The sequence below is a fragment of the Branchiostoma lanceolatum genome, chromosome 16, assembly GCF_035083965.1.
Source record: "Branchiostoma lanceolatum isolate klBraLanc5 chromosome 16, klBraLanc5.hap2, whole genome shotgun sequence".
Classification (NCBI taxonomy): domain Eukaryota; kingdom Metazoa; phylum Chordata; class Leptocardii; order Amphioxiformes; family Branchiostomatidae; genus Branchiostoma; species Branchiostoma lanceolatum.
The window spans coordinates 6704214-6722377 of record NC_089737.1 but is presented as its reverse complement, the minus strand read 5'-3'; the positions used below and the strand labels follow the sequence as shown (position 1 = coordinate 6722377).

At 42.5% G+C, this 18164-nt stretch overlaps 1 protein-coding gene across 1 annotated transcript in view; it reads right to left on the bottom strand.

Annotated features, from left to right (window-relative positions):
- Positions 1-18164, bottom strand: part of LOC136421967 (F-actin-monooxygenase MICAL2-like) — a 72589-nt gene that overhangs the window by 13141 nt on the left and 41284 nt on the right. The window contains exons 18-31 of the mRNA XM_066409570.1: positions 17606-17635; positions 16623-16705; positions 14246-14324; positions 13623-13794; positions 12897-13033; positions 11435-11566; positions 9015-9104; positions 8080-8172; positions 7365-7487; positions 6914-7029; positions 6371-6541; positions 5615-5866; positions 3994-4113; positions 89-3211 (exon numbers count right to left, since the gene is read on the bottom strand). Of these exons, the coding sequence (XP_066265667.1) occupies positions 89-3211; positions 3994-4113; positions 5615-5866; positions 6371-6541; positions 6914-7029; positions 7365-7487; positions 8080-8172; positions 9015-9104; positions 11435-11566; positions 12897-13033; positions 13623-13794; positions 14246-14324; positions 16623-16705; positions 17606-17635 (4721 nt within the window). The remainder of the gene's footprint in view (positions 1-88; positions 3212-3993; positions 4114-5614; positions 5867-6370; positions 6542-6913; positions 7030-7364; positions 7488-8079; positions 8173-9014; positions 9105-11434; positions 11567-12896; positions 13034-13622; positions 13795-14245; positions 14325-16622; positions 16706-17605; positions 17636-18164) is intronic.

Below are 18164 nucleotides of genomic sequence, written 5' to 3'. Positions count from 1 at the left end.
TACATGTAATACCTGATATAGCATACTGAAATTCACTATACTTCCAAGTACATTATATATTGGACCGATATGAGTAATATGAACATACCCTTGACTTAGCCTTGCCGGGAGTGAGTGCCTTGAGTAGTCTGGAAGCTGGAGACTCCTTTGGAGACTTCTTCTTATCTCTCTTCCCCTCTTGAGAACTGACACTTCCCTTGCTGTCTCTACTTTCACTCCTTGGGCGAGAGTCCACTGAGTCTTTTGAGTCCTTACTTTCACTTCTTGGTCTGGAAACCTTTGATTTTGAATCCAACAGTCTTTCTTTACTAGTGGATTTCTTAAGGGCCTTGCCTTCTTTTCCTGCAAGTTTGGTCTTTGCACTGTCTGTGGTGTCAAGAAGCTTATCTTTGCTTGGCGACCTTTCCTTAAGAGCGGGCTTCTTCCCCTCTGCAATTTTCTCCCGGCTGGCACTTGTCTTTGTTGCCCTAGGTTTGACAGGAGCTGTACCACCGTTCTCTCTACTCAGTCTTCTACCGACGGCATCCTGACCTTCTTTCCCAGCAGTTTTTGCTAGTTTGGAACCTGTTGAAGGTCTGCCTTTTACATCCGTCTTTGGCACATTTTTCTTGGTGGCACTTGGCCCCATAGGAGGCTTACTGGCAGCCGGAGAGACAAGAGGGTCGCTAGCTGCTGGAGACGTCTTGGCACTCGGCTTCTTCTCCTTCCCTCTAAGCGGTAACCTAAAGCCAGCCTTCTTTTCAGCCTTAGCTTTCTCGTCTGACTGAGGCGTCTTGCCACCTTCTTTGGAACTCGTACTACTTGTGGAGACTCTTCTACCAGGCTGTGCCTTGCTACTCTTCCTATCTTTTGCTGTCTCTCCTAAAGAACTAATACTCTCAGTGGAAGATTTCCTACTTGAGAGACTTTCTGAGGATGCAAGTCTAGCTCGTCCTACGATTTCCTCAGAGGGTAATTTGCGTGTGGTCTTTTCCGGTTTGGTGGGGGTAGGTTTCGCTGCTTCTTCTTTCTTTGCTGGTTTTGTGTCTTTCTTTATTCTATTGTCAACCTTGCTGGCCATCTCTGATAGTCTAGCCCTTCCTGGTTTGGCATCGCTGGTTCTCCTCGGTTTATCGTCCTTCCGCTGTGCAGGTTTAGCTTCAGCTGGTTGTTCGTCTACTTTATACTTTGCTTGCCGTTCTGCAGCGACATCCTTTGGCGACTTCTTCGACTGGAGTTTGGTCAGCAGCATCTCTCCATCCATCTTGAGCTTCTCAAGATTTTGTCGAATGGTTTGCGCCTTCTCCAACGCAGTTGCCACTTTCTTCTTGGACTCATCGGCCGGCTCTGTTGTCGGCCTTGGAGGGAGTGGCCTCCCAACTTTGGCCGGTGACGCACCAATGTCTTTAGGAAGAGTCGGTAGTGGTCTTCTAGGCTTCTGCGTCGTAGGAGGCGTGTAAAACTCTTCTCTAGAGTCATCAAACCCTTTTGCAACCTCGATTTCGATTTCGCCATCATCGACAAATGGAATGTCTTCGATGCTGCCGTTGTCCACTGACAGTTGAGTGGACTTCTCAACCTTCGCTCCAGTAGACGTCCTGTCATACACAGGCTTCTGTTCCGATGTAGTCGGCGACCTTAGGTAGGACAGTTCTTTCCCGTAAGGCGTTGAGGGTGGTGTGACCATGGGTAAGTCACTGGATGTACTTTCCAGCCGGTTGCTCTTGGCTCCCTTCGTTGGTGAGTCCATGAGAGAATCATGAATCTCCTGAAACCCTTTCTCCAGCTCTTTGTTCATGGTGTCCACCTTGTTTGAGTCTGCTGCTTCTCTTTCCTCCTTCAACACAGGGAGTGGTTCCATCTCCATCTCAACGGAGGAGGCTGGCGACGACGCCAACGACCGACTAGGCGTAGAGATAGTAAAGTCCGACTCCGACCTGGGCAGGGACCGTACCCTACTCTCTCTATCCTTTAGAGGTTCAAGTTTACGTTTGACTTCCTTGACCTCTTCTTCGGTCTCCATCTGAGAGAGTTGTCGCTCGTATGTCTTCACCATTTCGTCTTCGTTGTCGTCGAGAACGGAGATGGGCCTTTGGTCCAACATGTCCTCTATTCTCTTTATGTCCATGGGTGAGTCAATCGGGGATGGGAGTGGAGAAGGAGACGACACTGGAGAGGCTGCAGGTGAGGGAAGAGGGGAAGGTGAGGGGATAGGAGACGGTTGGGCGGCAAGTTTCCTCAACTTGTCTTCATACCTCTCCAGTTCCTCGTCTTCCTTCTCTTCAGTCTCATTTTCCATCCTTGCCAGCCTATCCTCGTACATTTGGATGTCGTCTTCGGCAGAGTCTGTCAACTCAAGAACCATGGGCTTCTTCTTCCTGTACTGCTTAGAAGGAGAGACAGCTTCTTGTTCTTCCTGTGGACCTTCTTCTTCTCTCCTGGCAAGAGCTTCTTCATAAGTTCTCACAAGGTCATCCTTCTCTTCTTGAGGTGGAGGTGGTGTAGTTTGGACTCTTGGACTCTTGTTGTCCTTTCTTAATCTATTCCTTCTTGCAGTCCTTGGGCTCTTCTTCATCTCTGGTGTCTTCTTCTTGCGAAGGTTCTCAACAGAGTCTGCGTGCACCAGCTTGCCTTCGTCAACACCCTCTTCCGAAGAAGACGTTTCGGAGATGTACTCAACACCATGAACCTCAGGGACTTCTTCATAATCATTGGATTCACCCGTTTCAACTCCTCCCAGATCCAACTTCAGTCCCCGGTCTGGGTACGGATACCTCCTGTGGGGTGCCTCAGCTGACCCACCGTCTACCCAATCATCAGACTCACCCTGTTCGACTCCTAATATGTCCATCCTTGGTTCATTACCATACAGCCTTCTCGGTCCATGAGCCTCTCCCTCACTGACATAACTCCTGCTGGAATCCTCCATGGCTCTTGTAGGGGTTGCGGGTTCACTGTCAAACTGAGAGAATCTCTCCCCCATGAGAGCCAAGGCTTTCAGTCCACGGGATCGCTGCGGCATCTGGCCATCGGGAGTGAGATACTTCTTGGCATCGTAGGACCCTTCAAGATCAGCACGCGGCTGTTGTGGTGGACGTTCAGGAGTTCTGATTTCTTCGTGTTCTGGTACCGGTGGTTCCGTCGGCCGTTCCGGAGATGGCGTGGACGCTTCCGAGGCTTGCAGCTCCTCTACATCCTCTGACGACTCCTCATCAGAAAGTTCAAGTTTTTCCTGACACAGACAAGAAAATGTAAGAATTATGAAGATCTACAAAGTGCAAACCTCTGTCTCCGTCCACTGCAAATTCTAAGGGTTGAATGTTTCACTTTCAAGAGGCCACTTTGTCCTTGCTGGCTCAAAGCGATATCCAAATCAAGGTTTTGATTTAGAATTTGCAGCAGAGGAAGAACTGAAGGAAAGATGCCACTACATGTTGGTTAAACATTGATTGTTGATTCGTGGTGAGGAGGGAGGGAGATTTGAAAAAAAATCAGCAGTTTTGTCATCAGAACTTTGGTGGTATGGACTCCTAGTCTGGAATGATGAGTAAGAATGGACTAGAATGATCTGACTACTTTGGGGAGAAAAAAATCACAGATACAAAGCATGCATTTCTTGGGCTGTCATTTTGCAATACACCATTCTCATATTCTGATGCTGTATCAGATTACAGTAAGACTTCGATAAGCCAAAAAAACGGATGCTTTGCAGTAAAATTTTCAAACATTCTGAAGACACATGAAGCCTTTTAGTCAAACATGTAGAGAATGGTGTATCACATTAGTTTGAGGCTACCCCTGCCTGATTAGTGATTCGTTGTTGCTTTTTAAGTTGCTGCGTAACTCATCTGGCCCTTACCCATCATTTGGCATGGCTCAAACCTTAAAGCCCACAGTAAGTAGTTGTTAATGAAAGCGCCATGACCAATTGAACATAAGGGCTGTCAGATGAGGGTTTCTTCCCTTTATACACCACAATGTCATGCACAGTACAACATCGCTCTGAGTCCATACCTTACCAAACAGCCTCCTATACAAGTCCTCGGAATTGCATTCAATGTTCACTTTCTCCGAGTTTCTAGGGCCTGTTGCCGAGGTTGTTGGGTCATACTCGAAGATGGACCTCAGCAGATTCTAGTTCAGATAAAATAAGACTACCAGTTTCACTACAGTCTACGTAGCTACCACAACAAGCAGCGCAACAAACCTGGACTTTCATCATGTTTTCTGTTGTTTGTTTTTCTTTATGTGAGGGTAATGATGTTGTAGGAATGAGATGTAAATGTAGTGCGTGAAGTGAAGATTCATGTCAGAGAATTTGAGAGACAATAGATACATTTAAGACAAGCTGGATGCCCCCAGTGTTTTTCTAGACTTTTCTGAGACTCCAGTTTTGGACATAGTCTATCCTGTAGATTTTGAAACAAAATTCTGCAAATCTTTTTTATGTGTAAGCTTTCAAAAATGGACTAGTCACATCTGGGGACAACCTTTATAAGGATATACAAAAGTCTGATAGTGATAGCATCTGTGCACATATTACTGTTACTATTTCTTATAAGCAAACTACAATTATTGTACAATAGCTTATAATAAGCAATTCTACTGCCTGTATTTCTGCACTCACTGTCATGTGAATAAAGCCCTTACTGCATGGCTTAATCCAGAACAGTCGACAACTATGCTTTAACAGGATTGTTATTGACATACAAAACTAGCTAGCCACCTTCCAAGCAGTGTCTTGTGTTTGTCAATGCTATCTATGACGCACAGTGTAAGCAAAAACATTCCTTAAAAGCAGTTTTAAGCTACCTGAAAGTATGGAAAGAAGGAACTGTCGAGATGAGAGACAAGAAATTCAACCATGCACCACTCAAGCATCATAGTCATGAGAAACATCAGGAAGTACTTACGATGAAGAAAGAGAAATTGTTAGGACAGATCTTTCATCCTGAAGTCTTACCATTGGAAACATCCTCATAGCATCATTTACAATGATGAATTCTTGATGAAATAACATTAATCAACAGTCATCACTCCAATGTCAATCAGGAGGCTACAAGTATGAGATTTCCCATTGGCTAGGACCATTTCAGGATGAAAGATGACAGTTTGAAGAGGTCAGGTGTGTGTGTGGGTCTGTTGAGGGTGTGTCCACCAGCTACGTTGCTGCAGACACTCATTGGTCTACAGAATCAAATTCTTCAAACTCGCAACAGTTTTCATAATATACAAAATAAATGAAAGAAGATCACACATTCCACACTGGTCCTTTATGTTTGAATGAGGCGCAGGCCTCGTTGTTTTGCATACAAATGGTTTGCAGTTGTTGTTTTAACCTTTAGCACCCTGAAGTAGCCGTTTCGCACCCTATTTCCTATTGGTTACAGAGTTAGGAAGCAGGGAAAAGGTTAATACTATAATAGCCAACGCAGAGTTTACATTAACCTTTTCACTGCTGTCTGACCCCATAAACGATACAAATTTGGTGTCAAATAGATATCTCGGCTGGTTGAAGGTTAAAATACAGACTGAGTTGTAACCAGAAGAGAGTCTGCAGCATGTCTGGTTGTGAGTGTGAGGTTGTGTTGTTTGTTTTTGTTTAGTTTTGTTTTGGGGTGGTCCCGAGACATACCTCGCGGGAGCTCTTCAGTCTCATGTGCTCCTGCTGCCATTTTTGTTCCTCCTTGTTCTCTTCCCTCTTTCTGTCCAGTTTGGGGCTTCTGACTCTTTTGGGGCTCATTTGGGGACTTCTGGGCCTTTTGGGGCTCATTTGGGGGCTTCTAGGCCTTTTGGGGCTACCAGGAGGCTCCTGTCTGACAGCATAACCCTCCTCTTCATCGATCTTGAGGAAGGCACCGATGGGACTCTTCACCTTCTTCTGGTCCTGAAAATATCACATGTTTTTAGAAGTGTACCTACACAAGGTACAAGAACTTAGCAAAAACAAAACAAGTCCTGAGATGCATTGAAGAAGAAACAAAGGTTAACTGATGATACATAAAATGTGGACATCCATTTTCAATCTGCAATACAAGTTGCTGTTAGTTCTCAGTTACGTCCCATGATACAGCTACTGTGACATTCCTTTGGTTAAAACAACTGTGACATTCCTTTACTAAAACAGTAACGCAAGTCTTCACCTTTGACCCTTTGCTTTAAACCCTTCAAACCACAGTCACCATGCCAACAGACCTTCGACCCCTTGTGAACTTCACACAACACCATTCACCTTTGAACCCTGACCCCACAAAAAAAATCAAGCCTTAACCTTTGACCAAAGGTGTGAAATCACCGTGCCATGACCCGAGCAACCCAGGGAAACCACACAATTCAAGAAACCATGCTTCTTCCACCATGGAACGTGGGAGGGGGGTCTTTGCGGTCATACCTTCCCACCAAACAACTTGGAGTACAAGTCAGTGGGTTTTTCGGGTGTCTTTTCTTCGTTTGGACTTTCTGGATGAGTTACTGTTATTTTGGGCCTGTCTCTGCGTAGTTCTGCTGGAGGTGGTGATCGTGGGGGGCTACTGAGGACCCACATGGCAGTGCTAGTATATCTCTACAGAATGAAACAAAACCACACATACACTCGTCTTGTGCACACACAAAAATGGGAAAACCACACTTGTTATGGGGAAGTCCTCAAGAAATCATATTTTGATGGGGAACTAGGGCTTAAAGACGTAATAAATTGCTGAGGCTGTGGCAATTTTGAACTTTAAAATTTACATAAAACAGCAATACGAAGTAGTAAATATCATAGCTAACAGCAGCGGCTGTAACAGATGATATAATAAAAAAAAAAACTTAGTCTTTTGCATGTGACACAAACACCTGCTTGAACACTTTGCTATAGTATTTACATGTAGTCTTATAGGAAGAATCAGAACATAATTTACAATGTACATGTGTCATAGGTCATTTGGCATACCTGGACCTCTTCAGGCTGAGGTTCCTGCCAGTCCAGCACCTCCCCTTCACTCACTTCACTCAGCTGGTCCTCTTCTTCCTCTTCCTCTTCATCCTCATCCTCTTCTTCAGAGGATTCTGCAGTGAGAAGAAAAGATAACTAGCTATCAATGGCTTATCTCACTATCTGCTTCTGATTCAATCTTGGGAAGGGCATATCGGTTGGGACTGCACCCGTCTTTAGGACGGGACGTAACATGGGGGTCTGAAGTTTGAGGAGGCGCCTCAAGTACATTAAAATATACCCAGCCACTGAAACAACAAGGAAACTTGCTGCCCTATGTACCACTAGGCACTACAGGGGTCTAAAAGATTGAACTAACAATAAATTTTGTATACTACCGTTACACACACCAAAGACAGAAAGAGTGACACTTTATGTTTTTTCCTTGCAAATTGTGGAATGTTCAAACCTTCTTCTTCCTCAGAGCCCTCTTCTTCTTCCTCCTCCTCCTCCTCCTCCTCTTCTGCTTCTTCTTCTTCCTCTTCTTCGTCCTCAGATGCTGTGGCTCCACCCACAGCACCCTGAGGTTTTTCTACAAAGAACAACACACCATCAACACCTGTGTCTGTAGTCCATATTTGGTTAGTCAACTGGAATAACACCTTTTGATGCACACTAGCACTGACATGTATGGTATGGAAAATTTGAGAGCAGTTTTTCAAGTCTTGCTGAAAAAGATGTAACCATACACAAAAATTCTACACAAGTCAGTTATGCAAAAATGTTCGAACATTGTCCGAGTAAGTACCCATGCAGTTTGTACACATAGGAAGAAATTAAACAGTCTTAGACACCATCATCACAGAGTCTACAAGGTAAGACAAAACACATGCACACATACTGTAAACTGCAAAATGATGGTATAGGAAAGCATGTGACACATTGACATACCACGTGCAAGAACACTTTGTCTTGTAACCATAACCATAACAACAACAACAACAAAATGGAAAGAAAAGACCTTAAGAGAGCAATACAACTGAACTGCATACAAATGTCATACAAAATAATACTACAGACACTAAATAAGAACAGGTGATAGGTCAAAGTTCAGAGGTGAATTACAAGACATGGACACAAACACTGCAAGACTGTGAGGTTCTTAAGGCACGGGTAAGGAATACCTGGAAGGTAGGGAAAATCTACCACCCTCCAAAGGAGTTCCGAAGGGCGAGTTTCCACGGGACTGATGTCGTCCTCGTCACTGGACTCATGTTCTTCAGGACAGGAGAAATGGACAGAACGGACAGAAGGAAAGACAGCAAGAGGAGAGAGATATAGAGTCAGAGACATATTCTAGTTATGTACAACCTGTGCCAATAATAACAAACACTACCCATGGTAGAACACACAGCTTGCCACTGGTACAGTAAGTGCTGACAAGTGCACAATGCTTTTGATCATAAATGTGTGAAAAACATCACTGCATGCTCATGCCTACAGAAATCAGTTTGTGACCTAATGTATCATGAAATCACCAAAGAATCTGTGTCACAAAACACTATAGCCACAAGACAAGCCCTCTAGTCATGCAACAATAAATATCATTCAAACAACAAAGAGAGGCCTTCATTATAATGCTATACCATCCAAAGCAAACATTGTAATCCAAATCTGTAAAAAGCTCCTCATTCTAAAAGAAGGAGATAAACTCTTTTAGCAGCCAATTTCATCACAAAAAAAGCCACCAATAATCAAAAATGATACTGTCTAGGTTTATCCAGTCATGCTTTAATATTAACTTCTAGAGACATAAAATGGCCCGTTTGCCAATGAGGCACTGAATAATTAGCTAAGTTTACAGTTTCTTTGCATCTTGAATTAAATATTGCAGAGCTTTATGTCCACCTAGTAAAAATAATGTTGTATAGCTATAAATAGTCAACTTCATTCTATTGACCACCAGCTACCTTCTTCTGTAGCAGAAGAGTAGAGAGGTTCCTGCCACTCAATGAATTGCTTCTAAATCTAAGACACCTTTAAACACATTTAAATGTCTGCTTTAAAGCATTTTGATTGAAAGTTTGCAGCTAAGTCCACCCAAACACAGACAAACTACCTTCTTCTGTGGTGGAAATGTGTAGAGGCTCCTGCCACTGTGGCGGACCCTCGTCCTCAGAGGACTCATACACTTCCTCTTGGGTAGGCTCTTCAAACAGGACACAGACAGGACAGTTACAGACAGGACAGGTAGACACACAAATAGAAGAGAAACGTATGAAGAATAGTAAAATGTTATCATACAGCAAAGACTTATATCTTAGATTAAGAATACCCTTATTGTACAATGAAATTTCTCCACTTTTAGCACTGTAATGTGCTGAAATTCTGGTCAGTTAGCTGATAATGACGACTGCTCTGTTTGAAAGAAACATGTAAAAATAGCATGAGACGAGAAATACATCCATTTCGAGTCAATATAGAGATACTGGTAGATTTGTACAATGTATGTACATAGTAGACAGACTAAGTAAGAAAGGCTGTATAGGGCAACAGATTTGAAGCATCATTTACAAGGAAGTCATTAAAGGGAGAGGGAATAACTAATATGGACCTATCTAGCACATGTATTGGAGTGTCAGTTATATCTGTCTTGATAGAATAAGCTATTTCATAGTTCAAAGTGCTCACGAGCAGTGTGATGAACTGTGGGTGATATGTAAATGTTGAAGGCTTGCCCATTTTTGACATATTGCTAAGAGGCCTTCAACTTTGACATATCACCCACACATGTGTCACCCCGCACATGAGCACTTCAAACCATGAACTAGCTTATTGGCAGAGAGTTTGTTTCATGCAGCAGTTATTCATCAGGAAGTACCTCTATTTTCTGGGGAGACTGGTGACAGATGCCAGTTTAGATCAGCGCCTGACTCTATAGGGACCAGTTTACCCAGACTGTCTGACTTTCCTGACTCAGCTAAGAGAGACACAGCACAGACACAGAACAGCAAGTCAGCAAAGGGAGGGAAACAGCACAGACACACACAGAACAGCAAGTCAGCAAAGGGAGGGAAACACGGCACACACAGAACAGCAAGTCAGCAAAGGGAGGGAAACACGGCACACACAGAACAGCAAGTCAGCAGGGGGGGGGCAGCACAGACACACAGAACAGCAAGTCAGCAAAGGAAGGGAAACAGCACAGACACAAAGAACAGCAAGTCAGCAAAGGGAAGGAACACAGCAGACATACAGAACAGCAAGTCAGCAAAGGGAGGGAAACAGCACAGACACACAGAACAGCAAGTCAGCAAAGGGAGGGAAACACAGCACAGACACACGAACAGCATGTCAGCATAGAGGGAGGGAAGCACAGGACAGACACACAGAACAGCAAGTCAGCAAAGGGAGGGAAACACAGCACAGACATACAGAACAGCAAGTCAGCAAAGGGAGGGGAACACAGCACAGACATACAGAACAGCAAGTCAGCAAAGGGAGGGGAACACAGCACAGACATACAGAACAGCAAGTCAGCAAAGGGAGGGGAACACAGCACAGACATAGAGAACAGCAAGTCAGCAAAGGGAGGGGAACACAGCACAGACATACAGAAGGGCAAGACAGCAAAGGGGAAGGAAAGGGAGGGAAACATGGCACAGACATAGATTACAGGAGGTCAGCATAGGGGGAGGGAAAAAACAGCAAAGACAAGTACAACAGCATATCAGCATAATTAGAGGAAAGGGAAACAGCAGACATGTAGCACAGTGCATTGGCATAGAAAAGAGAGAGACAGTACAGTACAGATGTACAAAGCAGTAGGTCAGCATAATAGAGGGTAAATGTCTCATGAAAATGATTTTTAGAAGCTTAAAAAGTAGGAAAATTGAGATTGGAGCATGTTTGAGAAATGTATTAATCAAAGACAGCACCAAAAAGCAAAACTGTTGAATCCCAAGAAAAGGCCATGAATGCTAAATAATAACACTCTACACAATTGTAAGCACTTGGACACCACAAGGGGTCAACATATACACGTATGGTAATTATGATCACTTAATTATGATGAGTATATCAACTACCGTACACATTTTTAACATGATAGTATGATGAAGACACCATATCTGGGAAAGGAGCACCTGTCCCACTGCTTTATAGATATCATTTATGATGTGAAATATCAAAAGATGATTCCGCCACCATATATTATATCACAGAAAAAGAGGATACACAAAGTATGTGTAAGTTTGAGCAAGTAAGAGCTGTTTGGGCAAACAGAAATCAGGGGATACATTAGGCATGATGTACATTTAAAACATGCAACGTTTTGCACTAAGTGGAAAAACAAATGGTTGGCACTATGTAGTTAGAGAGAGGTTGCATCATGCAGACTGCTTCTCTTTACCCAAACAGCTCATATTGTAAGAATTTCTTTATAGTCTCCCAGTCACTTTCCACACCAAGAAGACTTTTGAGTAGTTTGGATTTAGCTAGCTACGTATTAGAAACCAACACCGAAGTCCCCAGAACTACCTTCCAAATCACTCCCGCTTTCATATTCGTAGTCGGACTGGCGCGTTCGGTATGGCGAGGGTTCGAGCCAGACGAGGTCCTCAACGTTTTCGATAGGAACGCACTGGGACAGGCGGTTTAACCTTCGGCGCGCTACACACAGAACGACACACATTGACGTACAGACAAGTCCTCTCAGCGACTGAACTTTAGGAGTTTCAACTTCCGCCATCTTTTCAATGATACAGTCAAACCTGTACTTGGTGACCACCTCTGCAAAAGGACCACCTGGCAATTGTGGCCATTATGGTGGCTCCTTAGGTTATTCTTTTCCAATAACTCAGGTTTTAAGAATCCTGTCTATAGTGGCCACCTGTATAATGTGACAACTTTCTTCAAGTCCTTTCGTGGTCATTGTAGACAGCTTTGACTGTATCTTATAAGTTGCAAAATGATACATTACTGGCAAGAAAACTCCAAAAGATCAGTTGTACATGGAGGACTAAAACATATGGAGGCGCCACAAACAGCATGGAGGTGACAATTTAACACAGTGATATGAGCAAACACAACACATACACCATCACCACTGCACAACGAAGGAAGAGGAAAGGTTTTATACCAAGGGAGACTGGACAGGAGTTTGCGGTGCAACAGAGAGAGGAAAACGTGTTACTTGACTGCGTACCGGGTACTTCCAGCAAGCAGAGTTTGAATTATAACTGCCATGCAATTTGAACTATAACTGCCATGCAGTTTCCAGAACAGCATATTTCTCAAAAAGCAAGCCTCTTTCCACAACTACCGTGTAACAGTTAATTCTAAACCCACAGCATGACATGCCATGCTATGCTATAGAGTATGTGAACACCAATAGTGCTTTGCTATGCCAACCTTGGCTATGCTCACAACAAAGCTTAGAACCTTTCCAGCAAGGCTAGAGACTTAGAATCACTAAGTTTGGGTAATTAAAGCTGCCATGCTCAGAAAACCTTCAAATTGTCAACAAGCAGACTACAGTAAACACCTCTAGTCTACATGTACAATGAAAAAGCATAAAAGTTGAGTGCACATATAGATACACTTCATCCATGCAGCAAAGGTACTGGCAACCCAACATGCAAACAGAAAAAGCTCACCAACCACAGCAACATAGCATACTCAATAGATAGTTTCATCACATTGGTAAAATAACTGTACATGCATAAATTATTGAGTTCTAAATACATAGTTCTAAGCAGATACAGGAACTTTTGGGTCATGTAGTAAAGATCTCAATATACAGCATACAATGTCATGTAGTATACTGTATAGTTTTTAAGAAATTCAATTTGTAATCAAATCTGTTCTGTTTGTACATTAAATTCATCTCAAAACTGTTGAGTTCCTTTGCACATTGGTTCCTTTGTACATTGGTACTGACTGCAAACAGCTTTATTGTATAAAATGTGTTATACAGTAAGAGTTGTTAATGATATTTTACCTGCATCCAAAGAGGGGTCCTTACTGTCCATGTGCAGTAGGTTGGACTTCCCCAGTGACGCTGCGTTCTCCACCTTCTTGGCCCAGGACATCACATCCATGGGAGATGTCTCCTCAAAATCCATCTCATCTGAGGAGCTAAAAACACAGAAAACAATGTCATGATCTTATGAAACAGTTTTAAAGCACAGATGAAGTTTCACCTCCACGAATGCAGAAGAACTGTTGAAGTTACTGGACTCAAGCATAAGTCTTCAAAAGTTATATATGTGTCAATCTGGCTATTAGCTAGCAGGGTGTCAGGGCGTCTTCAGGACGCCCTACACTTAGAAAACAAATAAATTAGACGCCCTCCTTTTGTACCCAGAGGACACCCTGTTTCCCTGGTATGTACATGCACATGTTCATGTGTTCCCGCCACACACACTGCCACTGTTGTTTTTCTCTCATACCAAACACTGGGACAGTATGGAAATTGATAGACATGCGAAGCTACCATAGATAAGGACTTCCCCCCCTTCAATTTTTGAACACCCTGTCCATAGATCCAAGCTAAAAGCCTGGTGTTAATGCATAATTGTATTAGTTGTGTGACATTTCTATCCATGGTACCTTCTAGCAGTGCCACCTAGCAGAGAAGGGAGAACTGCAACCTCCTTGTTCAGGCACTGATTACATCCAAACACAAAGAAAAACTTCCAACACACACGCTGCTGACGAGACTTACCTGGAGCTCTCATAGTCCTCCTCGGACTCCTGTCCGGCCTGCATGGTCCCGATGAGGTTGTGTTCCGTGAGTGTCTCCTCAGGGATCAGGCCCTGCGTCTCGTAGATGGTCTTCCTGTAGTTCTCCAGCTCCACACGCTCAGGGGTGGCGCGGTATCTCTTCTGTACTGGCTCTGTAGTCAGACCAAAGAAAATGTCATAACCTTGCTTTTGTATACGTATTTGTGTCCCCACCATACAGGGAAAGTTATCCACCATCCCACAAAAGTAACTTTTAGAGAATTTACCAAAAATTTCCTTCTACGCTAACCTGTGTTACAAAAAAACTAGCAAGTTAGGGTATATTTCCGTACAACCAACATGCTGCCAAATTAACTAAAAACTTGAAGAGAATCCTAACTTTTCTTCAGTTCACTTCACATGACCTAGCAAATGACTATCACTCACAGTACTTTTTTATTCTTTAGTGCTTGAGCATACATACGTACATAAGACATTCATTTATTTGCCATGGGTTATATATTACTACTTACATGTTTGTACTAGAAGGAATTAACATCTCAGGCTTTAACACATTATATCAACATAGAAACAGGTACAACAAGTTTGGAAAGAGTTCCATACCCCCTGACGGTGGAGTGAGTAGTTTGTCCTCCAGACTGGCTCTTCTGGCCGGCTCCTCAACCTCAGCTGGGATGTTCTCCTGTGGGAGATAATGTCAAACAAATGGTGATGTTAGTTGCTAACCTGATGTGTCTATATGTCTGTTTTTGTACTCTTAGGACTATAAGTCACACCTGTCCCTGAACATAACATCTACACGTCAATCAGAAATTTCTCTATTGCTGAACATAACATCTTAACAATCACACCTGTCCCTGGTGCTGAACATAACATCTATGAAAACAGACCTGTCCCTTAACATATCATCCATACAGTTAGACCTGTCCTTAGTACTGAACATAACATCCATACAATTAGACCTGTCCCTTAACATATCATCCATACAGTTGGACCTGTCCCTGGTGCTGAACATAACATCCATACAATCAGACCTGCCCTTGGTGCTGAAAATAACATACATAACGTTCAGACCTCTCCTTGGTGCTGAACATAACATCCATACAATCAGACCTGTTCCTGGTGCTGAACATAACATCCATACAATCAGACCTGTCCTTGGTGCTGAACATAACATCCATAACGTTCAGACCTCTCCTTGGTGCTGAACATAACATCCATACAATCAGACCTGTTCCTGGTGCTGAACATACCATCCATACAATCACACTTGTCCTTGGTGCTGAACATAACATCCATACAATCAGCCCTGTCCCTGGTGCTGAACATAACATCCATACAATCAGTCCTGTCCCGGGTGCTGAACATAACATCCATACAATAAGACTTGTCCCTGGTGCTAAACATAACATCCATACAATCAGGCCCGTCATTGGTTCTTGGAATAACATCTATACAATATCATGTCCTTGGTGCAATTTTTACAGCTACATTTTGACTCATACTTAGTTGCAACAGACCAGAACCTTCCATTCATTGGCTAACAGTTAAAGTTATTTGTCATGTCGTAGACAACGAGTTATTGTAGAGAATGTGCACTCCGAATGGCTCCCAGTTGTCTCAGGAGTCCCCCAAGGTTCCATACTTGGGCCGCTCCTATTTCTATTATTCATAAACGACCTTCCTTCTGTAGTCAGTAATACAATGGCGTTGTATGCAGACGACTCTAAATGTTTTAAACATATCTCAACTGTCATTGATTGTATATCACTCCAAAAAGACATTGATAACATGTACAATTGGGGCAAAACATGGATGATGAAGTTCAATGCAGGCAAATGTAAGTTACTATCAATAGGTAGGGGAAATAATCTAATCCAGTTTCAATACAAAATGAATGACACTTTTTTAGAGGTAGTCTCTGAATACAACGACCTAGGAGTTTCGGCAACTGGTCAGTTATCCTGGAAATTTCATGTTCAAAACATCATCTCCAAAGCCAATTCAACATTGGGTTTCATCAAACGGTCTTTGGGCTTCCATGCCCCATTGCTTGTCAAAAAAGCTCTCTTTGTGTCCCTAGTTCGAAGTAAACTAGAATACTGTTCGACGGTGTGGTCTCCCCACACTCGAGAACTAATAGAAAGGCTGGAGAGTGTACAAAGGCGAGGATCCAAGTTCATCCTCAATAGCTATTCCGCTGACTTCACATATAAAGAAAGATTGCTTAAGTGTACATTTTTACCATTGTCATATAGACGTGAAATGCTAGATTTAGTTTTCATTTTTAAATGCTTCTTAGGCTATTACGAAATAGACGTCAACGATTACTTATCCTTTCCGCACCCTTTCCTAAGGGCATTCTCTCTGGCCAAATTGACCCCAAGAAAATGTCACACGGAAACCTTCAAGCACTCTTTTTTCTCAAGAATTGTCCGAATATGGAATGCCCTCCCAACAGAGATTAGACACCTCAGGCTAATTCCGAACTCTTCAACCAAACGCTTTAAGCGATCCATTTCAGAACATTACAGATCTCTTCTGACAACACACTTTGACATCAACAACATATGTACATGGACTACCTCCTGTTAATGCTGCACAAGATAGACAAACCGTCCTTTTCAATATCTTTGTTATTACATGTACCACCATTATTGTCATTTTATTGCTATTATTGTTATTATTGTCATTTCTTGTATGTATTGTGATATTAGTGATGATTCTTTATTTGTTTTTAAATGTACTCTGGAGGTGTTGGCCTTGTAAAGGATGCATCGATCCTGTTGCCAACACCTCTCAGAATTTTATTCTGTGAAGCTTAATAAATAAATAAATAAATAAAAAAGTAATTAGAGAGTACGTGTACATATACCTCTTTTGTACTCTTAAGTATACTGTATTCACATTTCCAAAGGCTTGGTAAAATTCCATGTCTTTTTCTATTTATGAAATGCAAGATCTTTTATTTCATTCATACCTTCTCCTCTTCATCTTCGTCATCATCACCAGCTGGACGTTTTCTTTTCTGCATTCTGAAGTGAGGTCTGCAGTAGAACGTACCTAAAACAAAGTGTAAAACTGTCAGTACCTTGAACTCCATACTAACAATACAGGATTTTGCTCTTCTACTTCAATGTTATTCTGCAAGACACACAATTAAATTAATCACCCATGTTAAGATTTCTGACCAATGACAGTTGAATGTTTGATCAGCAGGTGAAATTTCATACATGAAGGTTTAATCTTTTCTTGATTACTACACGGCAAGCTAAATGCAAAACAAAAGCAGCTGTTAAGAGTTCTGCAAGTTTCAGCACTCAAGCTTCCCAGTGTACAAGTGTAGCACCCTTAGAGTGCTGAAGGTTAATCATTGGTCAGCAGCAATGTACATATAGCAGAGAAGGGAGGTGAAAGCTGTGCACTGTGCAAAATTAAGGTTCATACAGCCTGAAACAGTCACTACCAGTATTTCTTTTCATAAAAGTTGGCAAGGATAGACTCTCTAATGAAATCACAGTAGGATAGACTCTCTAATAAAATCACAGATATTTATGTTATCGATCGGACCTCCATTAACTTCCTTTTTGACTAAAATCAAAATGGCCTAAATGAAACAAACAAGAGATGAGCTTTTCATTTCAAATCTTTAGGCACTGAATATTCTTTTGGGGGGTTTTGTTTGGATTTCAATTTTTCCCCACAAAAAATCTAGATGTATTTTTTTCAGTTTGTTCCCAGAGATGTCTTCAATATTCCATAAGGGATCCATGACCAATGATCATATTTCAAGCCCTTTAACATACATGTATGGAGATGCTAAGAAAACATTGGATTTGAATGTCCATGTCAGATCTGTATGAACCATGACAACAGAGAATCGTCAGTGCAGTGGAGTGATTTGGCAGTAAAAAGTGCATTTTATTCACACAAGCTTTAGACACTCCCAACCAACCGACTGACCTTTTTTACCCTTATCACCATCAACATTATCTGCGCAAAAAAAGGAACCAGGAAATAAAATGAAACAATGAAGACTGAAAACAGGATTGACAGATGAAGGATGCATACATGAAATTAATGATGTACACAAAATACTGTTTATTTAAAGACTTAATCTCCAAGCAGATGTTGGGCATCCTCGTTAAACCAGGACCCATATCGCTCCACGTTACATCGGTCGCGGAATGGGCCCTGGTAGAAAGCTTCGCCACATATGGTTATGGCAGGTCGACGAGACTTGCTCATGAATAATTAATGAGCTGACCTTATTTGGCACAAACGGCAGTTGTAGCTCATGAATAATTAATGAGCTAGCCGTAACACGTAACCTGATTGGTCGATAGCTTCCCAGCATTTTTTGCGCGTTGGCTTCCGATGAGAGGAAGCAAACCCTCTGATTGGCTGAAGCTGTTTTGGTGGCGACGTCGTCATAACCATATGTGGCGAAGCTTTTTACCAGGGCCCATTCCGCAACCGATGTAACTTGGAGCGATATGGGTCCTGGTTTAACGAGGATGAT